We start from the raw sequence: 12,075 nt of genomic DNA, 5'->3' as shown, positions 1-12,075 counted from the left end.
TAACTAATTAGGAAGTATTGAATAGGATTGGGGAGAAGGGACGTTTGTGGCACAACTTGACCAGAAGAAGGGATCGGTTGGTAGGACATGTGTTGAGGCATCAAGGGATCACCAATTTAGTATTGGAGGGCAGCGTGGAGGGTAAAAATCGTAGAGGGAGACCAAGAGATGAATACACTAAGCAGATTCAGAAGGATGTAGGTTGCAGTAGGTACTGGGAGATGATGAAGCTTGCACAGGATAGAGTAGCATGGAGAGCTGCACCAAACCAGTCTCAGGACTGAAGACCACAACAACAACAACAGCAACAACAACCACAACAACAAAAACAACATCCCCACACACCCCCAATCCTCCCATCACTGACAAGAATCAGCAACAAAGGAGTGCCCCTTCGTCACCCAATACCACCCCAGACTGGAAAAACTGAACCACATCCTTCATCAGTGCTTTTATTGTCTACCATCATGCCCTGATATGAGGGAAATCCTATCCAAGATCATTTACACCCCTCAAGGTGATGTTCCATCGTCCACTAAAGCTCCAAAACATCCTAGTCCATCTCTTTGCCACTCCCAACCCCAACCCCTTGCCACAAGGATCATACCCCTGTGGAAGAGGCAGGTGCAAAACCTGCCCAATCCACCCACCCAGCACTTCGTATTCCAGTCCTGTCAAAGGCTTATCCTACCTTCTCAGAGGCTGGGCCACCTGTGACAGCAGCCATGTCATGTCCCAGCTCTGCTGCAGTCATTGCAGAGCTTTTTATATTGGTATGATTACCAACTAGTTGTCCACAAGGATGAATGGACACTGCCAAACACTGGCCAAGAGCAAAGTAGACCACCCTGTGGCACAACATGCAGCTGAACATAACATGCTCGTTTTCAATGCCTGCTTCATGTTTGTCATATGGATCCTTCCCTCCACAATGAACTGTTCTGAACTGTGCAGATGGATGTTATCCTTGCAACACATTCTTTGGTACCGAAATCATCCTGGCCTCAACCTATGGTAACATACGGTCCCACACCACCACCACCCCCCACCAGTTTCTGCTCCCTCTGTCCTATCACCACCTCCTAATTCGCATCCTCTTACCCTCACTGTGTGTTGCTCTCTACAAACACACACAACTATCCCTCTCCGCTCCTCACCTTTTCTGCTCCCTCTCCCTCATAGCCTCCCAATGCCACACCGAGGAGCCTTGTGCCGACACCTTATAGGCCCAGCTCAGCTCACTCCACTCGACAGCACTCATCTCACCCTCAAACTGTACCCAGCTCTCTCTGCCCCTTCTCTGCCCCACTCCCAATTGCTGCTTTCGTTCGAGGCAACAGTTGCAATCTGGTTAGAGGGGCTGGAGGTAGCAGTCATGTGTGAGTGAAGTGTACCTGCTTGTGTCAATATGTGTATACATTTTCCTTTCTTTTCTGACGAAGGCTTTGGCCAAAAGCTAAGTGTGTAACAGTCTTTTCGTTGTCTGTGTCTGCAACTCGATGTGTAAACTTTACAGTGAGTAGCAATCCATCCTCCTAATAATTCTTGAACCATCTAAACAGATATTTGTAATTATTTTAACAGTAACAAAAGGGAGAACTGATGTGGGTGGTGATGGAGGAGGAGTGGGTGGAAGCACTTACTTCTATACTTCTGTCTCACTGCAGAAACTTCTTTTAAATATCCACGGTGATGGTCGCAGCACCTATACAACTGGTCTTGTTGGATTTCCCTCTCTTCCTCATCAGTCCTCCAATCACTTAGTAGACTTCTCTGATGACTACAGTCTTCATTACAGGAATTTCGGTAGTACTGTATGTAAATAAATATATATGTAAATAAATAGGTCCCACAGAGGGATTAAATTAATTTAAATTTCATTACAAACACAACAAATAAAATAGTTATGCAGCACATATTAAGTTCCAAAATACTATAGATTTTATAAAGGAAGTTAATCGTCTGGTGAGCTTAAATGAATTACTAAATGAAAAACTAATCTGAACAACACTTAACATTAACTCTAATTTGCTTATCAGCACTGGTTACTAGGGAACGTTTATCCAGTTTGAAAGTCGCTTTTTGGCCATGATGTTCAACTGGCAACAGACAACAGAGAGCGCAGTGTGAACAATTATGATAATCTGTTTGGGAATAAACAGCCAAGGGATTCAAAATCTTAATTTTCTTACATAAACACTACAAATTTATGTTTGCTGCTTCATCTCTAAGTTAGCGTCTTATTAGTTTCACAAAAAAATATAAATTATTGACTTTGTACTAATATTTATGTCACATTTTCAACACTGAGTGGGAAAAGACTGGTAAAAATCAACACTTATATTTGGATACCATATTATAATTTTATCAACAATCTACCCTTATACTTCCAAGGGAATAGTCCAACCCAACATTTTGAGATCTGCTCTGAAATATTTTCATATGGAACAAATACACCTAAAAAACACAATGTCAGAGTTTTAGCTGCTAAGACACACTACAAGTTTGTTGAAAATTGTTAAATTCGTAGCTTGCCAGGTGACTGGAAACACGCCTACCAGAACTGTAGCAGACAGTGCATATGCATTGTGTCAAACACACATCCTTGATTGACGGTACATCAGTACACAAATGACGAGGCACAATGCATTCTTAATTTCTTCAGTGAATTTCAGTTTCCAGTGATAGTTTCACTGACACAGTTACTATTTGCTTGAATTTGCAGCACATTTAATATCCATGATAATTATCAGTTGCCTTCGCAGTACGCTAAGAGGTAAGACTGAATTAATTTTGTGTTTTCTTAGTATATGCTTGATAACAGCATTTGTCTGTGTGGAAGTTCCAGAGTACCCAATTAACATTTTCATCCTCACAAAGATAAAATAAGAAGAATGTATTATGCAATCTAAATCATCTACTTCTCTCAAAGGACTAAAAGTGTTTTATACAGGGTGTTACAAAAAGGTACGGCCAAACTTTCAGGAAACATTCCTCACACACAAAGAAAGAAAATATGTTATGTGGACATGTGTCCGGAAACGCTTACTTTCCATGTTAGAGCTCATTTTATTACTTCTCTTCAAATCACATTAATCATGGAACAGAAACACACAGCAACAGAACGTACCAGCGTGACTTCAAACACTTTGTTACAGGAAATGTTCAAAATGTCCTCCGTTAACGAGGATACATGCATCCACCCTCCGTCGCATGGAATCCCTGATGCGCTGATGCAGCCCTGGAGAATGGCGTATTGTATCATAGCCGTCCACAATATGAGCACAAAGAGTCTCTACATTTGGTACCGGGGTTGCGTAGACAAGAGCTTTCAAATGCCCCCATAAATGAAAGTCAAGAGGGTTGAGGTCAGGAGAGCGTGGAGGCCATGGAATTGGTCCGCCTCTACCAATCCATCGGTCACCGTATCTGTTGTTGAGAAGTGCACGAACACTTCGACTGAAATGTGCAGGAGCTCCATCGTGCACGAACCACATGTTGTATTGTACTTGTAAAGGCACATGTTATAGCAGCAAAGGTACAGTACCCATATGAAATCATGATAACGTGCTCCATTGAGCTTAGGTGGAAGAACATGGGACCCAATCAAGACATCACCAACAATGCCTGCCCAAACGTTCACAGAAAATCTGTGTTGATGACGTGATTGCACAATTGCGTGCGGATTCTCGTCAGCCCACACATGTTGATTGTGAAAACTTACAATTTGATCACGTTGGAATGAAGCCTCACCTGTAAAGAGAACATTTGCACTGAATTGAGGATTGACACTTTGTTGGATGAACCATTCGCAGAAATGTACCCGTGGAGGCCAATCAGCTGCTGATAATGCCTGCACATGCTGTACATGGTACGGAAACAACTGGTTCTCCCGTAGCACTCTCCATACAGTGACGTGGTCAACGTTACCTTGTACAGCAGCAACTTCTCTGACGCTGACATTAGGGTTATCGTCAACTGCACAAAGAATTGCCATTCGTCCATTGCAGGTGTCCTCGTCATTCTAGGTCTTCCCCAGTCGCGAGTCATAGGCTGGAATGTTCCGTGCTCCCTAAGACGCCGATCAATTGCACTAAGGTCTTCCTGTCGGGACACCTTCGCTCTGGAAATCTGTCTCAATACAAACATACCGCGCCACAGCTATTGGTAGGTCCTAATCCATACATCCAACGGGCATCTGCCAACTCCGCATTTGTAAACATTGCACTGACTGCAAAACCACGTTCGTGATGAACACTAACCTGTTGATGCTACATACTGATGTGCTTGATGCTAGTACTGTAGAGCAATGAGTCGCATGTCAACACAAGCACCGAAGTCAACACTACTTTCCTTCGATTGGGCCAACTGGTGGTGAATCGAGGAAGTACAGTACATAGTGACAAAACTAAAATGAGCTCTAACATGGAAATTGAGCGTTTCCGGACACATGTCCACATAACATCTTTTCTTTATTTGTGTGTGAGGAATGTTTCCTGAAAGTTTGGCCGTACCTTTTTGTAACATCCTGTATATTAGTTAATTTCTTGAACATTCATTTGAATGATGTCAAAATTTCATTAAAAGTTATGGAAACATTACAAGAATGAGGAAGTAACTGACGATTCTGTGAACTGTGGTTAGAACAATGATTGTTACGAAGTCCAGCAAAAGTAAAGTACTTCCTAACCCAAGGGAGACATGGTAATAGCTCTCAGTGAAAAAGAAAAGGCTGTAAATTATTTTGTTAAATGAAGGAGGGAGAAAACACTTAAAATTACACTGTCTGCAAAGCTGGTTTCTTTTGTACTGGAATTGTATAAATGTAAAAAAAATACTTACATGCAGTACGAAATATGCCCCAAGACAAAACCTGCAAAAGTGTGGAAGACAAATTATTCAAACGAGGGAGTTCTATGCAACTGGGCCTCTGAATTGCAAGTGAGATGAGCATTTCTGACTTCTAGGCTTCTTCGAATTGGTTAAGCAGATTCAGAAAATTACACAGGAAAGGAAGTTGCAAAATAATGAAGCTTACTTCACGTAAGTGTCTAAAGGAGATGTCATTAATAGGTAGTACTGTAGACGAATTCGTAAGTACTTGCTATCCCCTAAAACACTGTGTATACAACCTTATAATTTCAAGGGGGGGAAAAATAAATAAATAAATAAAATATGACAAGAGTCGCTTGTGTTGTTGATGGATGCCATGACACATTCATATACAATAACGCCACTAACAATATAATGTATTGTTATATAATTACAGTGATAAGTATCACTGGATTACAGTTTCCGCAGCTTTACATCCACCTTCAGTAACCTCTAAGGCAAATTATGGCCAAAAATTAATAAAAGGACTGTTTAGTTGCAGATATCTTGTAATCAATGTAGCAAAATCTGGAAAAATAGGAGAGAATAATTTTCAATACCACATCTGAAATATCTTCTTATCAGTTGCAGCAAATAATTCGTTGCTTTTGCTGGACTCTTGGCCTGGACAAAGGACACCTCTGTAATTAGGAGGATAACCAAAAGGCTATCAACATAATTAGGTTTCCATTCTGGACTAACGGTGTGACTCAGACCCTCAATAAAGAAGTTTATCAACAGTGTTAAGAATTTTTCAGAAAATGACTGGGCAATATAATATAGGTTTATTGATGTAACAGTATAGCTAAATTTAAGCCATTTGTGCACTGTCGTTCTGCATCATCACGTTTTATGAATCTGACAAGGTATGCCTCGTAAGCAACACTTTATGCAGGACAATAGCCACAACCATTTCTTACTCTGTTCCAACATTGTCTAAATAACCTAGTAATTACTGTGAAGTGCCGGAATGCATTAATTTTCCATTGTTTGCATCATCCAGTACACATTCGCATGTTTGACGACTACAGGAAATAAACAAGGAACTGTTTATTGTTAGTAAAATAAACTTATTCAAAAATTATCGTAAGAACTGTGCTACGTCTTAGTTTTCTCTGCCAGTAACTTGTTTCACAATTACAACTGCAACAGTTTAGCGGTCATCAATATGAACAATGGGGGGAGGGGGGTATTAACTTGAGACTTTGTGGTATGGTGTAAGTGCTTAAAATTCGTGTGTGTGTGTTTTCACTTTGGACTTTGCACTCTGTGGTGCTACACCTCTTGTCACAGCTGTGTCTGCTTGTTCTCCAGATCTCATGCCTGCTGAGTGATTTAATTTTATACTTACCATGCACTTTCACAGCTAACAGTTTGACAGTGCGTTTCTTTCAGTGTATTCCTCCTGTGTGAAAATTTCTCAGGATAGGTTTTGACATATTAGATTGGACCATTCCCTTGTTAGACACAATTCTCAGTTTTAATGAAAAAGAGTTCATTCATGTAATTAAAATGAGCAAAATTAGAAAAAACAGGTGCCTGGCTATTTAAATCAATTGCCTTACATTATTAACGATGGTCACCAGGATAGTGTCGTCCACATTTATCCTTCGCTGGCTTTTCTCTTTAACTTGAGATCTGTGAAATTCCTCACGAGACTCGTACAAAGCCTGTATCTGATCTGAAAAAGAATAAATTGCACCAATTATTAGAAATGTAATTTTTCATGGCGATTTAATCTATATATATATATATATATATATATATATATATATATATACCTAAAAACAAAGATGATGTGACTTACCAAATGAAAGTGCTGGCAGGTCGACAGACACACAAACGAACACAAACATACACACAAAATCCAAGCTTTCGCAACAAACTGTTGCCTCATCAGGAAATTTATAATTATATATATATATATATATATATATATATATATATATATATATATATATATATATATAATAGAGGGAAACATTCCACGTGGGAAAAATATATTTAAAAAGAAAGATGATGAGACTTACCCAACAAAAGCGCTGGCAGGTCGACAGACACACAAATAAACACAAACATACACACAGAACTCAAGCTTTCGCAACAAACTGTTGCCTCATCAGGAAAGAGGGAAGGAGAGGGAAAGACGAAAGGATATGGGTTTTAAGGGAGAGGGTAAGGAGTCATTCCAATCCCGGGAGCGGAAAGACTTACCTTAGGGGGAAAAAAGGACAGGTATACACTCGCACACACACACATATCCATCCATACATACAAGACACAAGCAGACATTTGTAAAGGCAAAGAGTTTGAGCAGAGATGTCAGTCGGGACGGAAGTATAGAGGCAAAGATGATGTTGAAAGACAGGTGAGGTATGAGCGGCGGCAGATTGAAATTAGGAATTAGCGGAGATTGAGGCCTGGCGGATAGCGAGAAGAGAGGATATGCTGAAGGGCAAGTTCCCATCTCCGGAGTTCTGACAGGTTGGTGTTAGTGGGAAGTATCCAGATAACCCGGACGGTGTAACACTGTGCCAAGATGTGCTGGCTGTGCACCAAGGCATGTTTAGCCACAGGGTGATCCTCATTACCAACAAACACTGTCTGCCTGTGTCCATTCATGCGAATGGACAGTTTGTTGCTGGTCATTCCCACATAGAACGCTTCACAGTGTAGGCAGGTCAGTTGGTAAATCACGTGGGTGCTTTCACACGTGGCTCTGCCTTTGATCGTGTACACCTTCCGGGTTACAGGACTGGAATAGGTGGTGGTGGGAGGGTGCATGGGACAGGTTTTACACCGGGGGCGGTTACAGGGGTAGGAGCCAGAGGGTAGGGAAGGTGGTTTGGGGATTTCATAGGGATGAACTAAGAGGTTACGACCTGCCAGCGCTTTTGTTGGGTAAGTCTCATCATCTTTCTTTTTATATATATATATATATATATATATATATATATATATATATATATATATCACACACACACACACACACACACACACACACACACACACACACACAAGAGAGAACATCTTCATTATGCTGTAAGCACATCTACTACTGTAACAAAACCTACTGATTTGTTCAGATTTCATTTATTACTTCCTTTCAGGCAAATGGATTAGAGTGATGCAGGAAAAAGACAATGAAATAGAAAAGAGTAGAGAACTGACCTTTTGGTATTTCAACACAATATAAATAAACTACGTATTTTTTAGTCCCTTTAAGTTTTGAGAGGCTTTTGGTAAACTAATGTTTGAACATTGTTCTGTAGCTATAATACAGTTTGCATTCAGCAAAATGGTTTAAAATAAAGGGTCTGTGCTCTCCACATACCTTGTAACTCAGCTAGTGAAATTTTTCAAGTAGTTAAGAACCTTAAACTTTATTTTGTCTTGTAAATAAACTTTACAGACTAGAATTCATATACCTGTTCAGACATTTCAAAAACATTGCTGAACTCACCAGTTTGAGCTCTGAGTCCAGCCGAAGAAACACAAAAATTGCCAGTTACGTAATTTTTGTGGAAAATAAAACAATGGAAAATCCATGTTGGAATATACAATTATCGAGAGGATAGACTACTACCCACTGTAAAGATGACACATTGAGATGCAGGCAGGCAGTCATCTCCATCAGGAGAAGGAGAGTAGGTCATTAATAAATTTGGTTAGGGCTAAACGTGATGTCTTTAGATAGCACTGAAACGTCTGTGGGGAGCTAATGATTTTGGTACAAAAGTTAATAACAGTGTTCTGGGAGTGTTTCAGCTCTGATTTTAGTGGAGTGTTGGAAGCAGCTTTGGGGGATGTGGCAAGTTTGAAAGGTCAACTAGATAGCGTCTTGGTGCTATGACGGGTTGACGAGGAGGAACACTGTGGATAAGATAGGGGTCCGGTAGTGGTGACAGTAGGAATTCAGCAAATTGAATAACTTATAAAGGTGGTGTTTCTAGTGCTCTTCCAGGTGCTGGAGTGGAAGGGACCCAATTTCAGAGATGTGAAGTATATAGTCAGGATTAAACAGTAGCAGCATCTTGTGGAGGGAGCAGAGGTTGTTCTAGGATGTGTGTGGTTCAGTATGATATCTTCACGATCTGGACTCAGGGCCGAGGCACGATACCCTCATTCCTTCACAAACACAACACCTTCTCTCTCATCCACTTCACTTGGTCCTCCTCAACCCAGCATGCCACCGTCCTGGTCATTAACCTCCTCCTCTCTGATAGCTGCATCTGCACCACTGTCCACACTAAACGTACCAACTACCAACAGTACCTGCATTTTGACAGCTACCCTTCCACACAGCCTAGCCACTAAGGGACTGCATATCAGCAGTGACGGCAGCTCACTTGTCCGGTATGCTGGAGGTCACACAAGTGCCTTCACAGGTAGGCGCTATCCCTCCAGACCTAGTCCACAAACATTTCCTCTGCCATATTCCCCGCAAGCACCAAATTCTCCTGCCACCCCCCAAGAGCCAGCTACAACTGAGTGCCACCACTTTATCATCCAATAATACCCTGGACTGGAACAACTGAAGCACATCTTTTGTCAGGGCTTCAATTATCTATCATATTGCCCTGATATGTGGGATATCCTGTCCAAGGTCCACCTTTATAAAGTGGTGTTCTGTCACCACCACACGATCCACAGCATCCTAGTCCATCCTCATCCCACTCCCAATCCCATCCCCTTGGCAAAGGTACAAGGTACGGCCAAACACAAATCTTCTCACTCTCATTGTGCACTGCTCTCTGACAATGTACCCACCAATTTTTTCCCCTTCTCTGCTCCTTTCTGTTACACTCTCTATTTCCCCCCCTCCCTTACCCACAGCCTCCTGACACTGCACCAGGTAGTCTTGTCTGGCCACCAACTAGTGCCTTCACCCTCTGCCAGGCAGCACTGTTTCCTCCTCCCTCAATCATACCCTGCTATTTCTACCACTTCCCTGCTCCTCTATGGATTGTTGCTACCATTCAACACATTTCTGTTTCAGTCTGGCCTGAGCAGCCAGCATGGTGTGTGTGTGTGTGTGGGGGGCGGCACTTGCTTGTGTGAATGCATGTGTTTTTGTTTTCTAACGAAGGCTTTTGCCGAAAGCCTAATGTGTAACAGTCTGTCTGCAACTCAGTGTGTCATTGTGTCAACTTTATGGCTAGTAGCACTCCGTCCTTTCCATAATTATTATTTTTATGGAGAAGAAACACTTCTCTCCCCTCCTGGATGTCACTGCAAGAACTAAGTACCTCCCTATATTTCAAACCATACTTCTGGATGCACTTTATGTGCTAAGAGGCCAGCAAAATATGCTACTGAACATTGTTTGGAAGAATGGTCTTCCCGAGAGGAGAAAAGGTACTCTTCAATCTCATGGTATTTCCTTCTCCATCCACAGGTGATCCAGGAGTTTCAACAGTAACAGCCTGTTGATATTCTTCATAGGTTTGCAGCCAGATCATGTGGTCATCCAGACACAATATTTTGGCAGACCAGCTGGCTGCAATCTTCAGGTGAGTTAATGCTCGTGCATTGCCTCGCCGGAACTGAATTCCAGCCGCAACAACGGAAACCTTTATACACCACGGACAGAGCACAATGCGTGCACAAGATCTACATCTACATCCATACTCCGCAAGCCACCTGACGGTGTGTGACGGAGGGTACTTTAAATACCTCTATCGGTTCTCCCTTCTATTCCAGTCTTGTATTGTTCGTGGAAAGAAAGATTGTCGGTATGCTTCTGTGTGGGCTCTAATCTCTCTGATTTTATCCTCATGGTCTCTTTGCGAGATATACGTAGGAGGGAGCAATACACTGCTTGACTCCTCGGTGAAGGTATGTTCTCGAAACTTCAACAAAAGCCCGTATTGAGCTACTGAGTGTCTCTCCTGCAGATTCTTCCACTGGAGTTTACCAATCATCTCTGTAACGCTTTCGCGATTACTAAATGATCCTGTAACGAAGTGCGCTGCTCTCTGTTGGATCTTCTCTATCTCTTCTATCAACACTATCTGGTACGGATCCCACACTGGTGACCAGTATTCAAGCAGTGGGCGAACAAGTGTACTGTAACCTACTTACTTTGTTTTCCGATTGCATTTCCTTAGGACTCTTCCAATGAATCTCAGTCTGGCATCTGCTTTACCGACGATTAAATTTATACGGTCATTCCATTTTAAATCACTCCTCAGATAATTTATGGAATTAACTGCTTCCAGTTCCTGACCTGCTATTTTGTAGCTAAATGATAAAGGATCTTTCTTTCTATGTATTCGCAGCACATTACACTTGTCTAGATTGAGATTCAATTGCCATTCCCTGCACCAGGCAACAATTCGTTGCAGATCCTCCTGCATTTCAGTACAATTTTCCATTGTTACAACCTCTCGATATACTACAGCATCACCTGCAAAAAGCCTCAGTGGATTTCCAATGTTATCCACAAGGACATTTATGTATATTGTGAATAGCAACGGTCCTACGACACTCCCCTGTGGCACACCTGAAATCACTCTTACTTCGGAAGACTTCTCTCCATTGGTCTGATAGTCCATATGCTCTTGCTTTGCTCATTAAACGACAGTCGGGAACTGTATCAAACGCCTTGCGGAAGTCAAGAAACACGGCATCTACCTGGGAACCCGTGTCTATGGCCCTCTGAGTCTCGTCGACGAATAGCGCAAGCTGGGTTCCACACGATCATCTTTTTCGAAACCCATGCTGATTCCTACAAAGAAGATTTCTAGTCTCCAGAAAAGTCATTATACTCTAACATAATACGTGTTCCACAATTCTACAACTGATCGACATTAGAGATATAGGTCTATAGTTCTGCACATCTGTTCGATGTCCCTTCTTGAAAACGGGGATGACCTGTGCCCTTTTCCAATCCTTTGGAACACTACGATCTTCTAGAGACCTACAGTACACTGCTGCAAGAAGGGGGGCAAGTTCCTTCGCGTACTCTATGTAAAATCGAACTGGTATCCCAGCAGGTCCAGCAACCTTTCCTCTTTTCAGCAATTTTAACTGTTTTTCTATCCCTCCGTCATCTATTTTTATATCTACCATTTTATCATCTGTGCGACAATCTAGAGAAGGAACTACAGTGCAGTCTTCCTCTGTGAAACAGCTTTGGAAAAAGACATTAGTATTTCGGCCTTTAGTCTGTCATCCTCTATTTCAGAACCATTTTGGTCA

At 41.8% G+C, this 12,075-nt stretch overlaps 1 protein-coding gene across 2 annotated transcripts in view; it reads right to left on the bottom strand.

Moving 5' to 3' along the window:
* The window catches only part of LOC126188041 (uncharacterized), a 160,275-nt gene that overhangs the window by 36,425 nt on the left and 111,775 nt on the right, over positions 1-12,075 (bottom strand). For both annotated transcript variants that reach the window (XM_049929469.1, XM_049929468.1), the window contains exons 5-6: positions 6,438-6,553; positions 1,644-1,812 (exon numbers count right to left, since the gene is read on the bottom strand). In XM_049929469.1, the coding sequence (XP_049785426.1) occupies positions 1,644-1,812; positions 6,438-6,553 (285 nt within the window). The remainder of the gene's footprint in view (positions 1-1,643; positions 1,813-6,437; positions 6,554-12,075) is intronic.

The sequence above is a fragment of the Schistocerca cancellata genome, chromosome 5, assembly GCF_023864275.1.
Source record: "Schistocerca cancellata isolate TAMUIC-IGC-003103 chromosome 5, iqSchCanc2.1, whole genome shotgun sequence".
Lineage (NCBI taxonomy): Eukaryota > Metazoa > Arthropoda > Insecta > Orthoptera > Acrididae > Schistocerca > Schistocerca cancellata.
The sequence above is the reverse complement of the archived record's forward strand: the minus strand, read 5'-3'. Positions and strand labels throughout refer to the sequence as shown.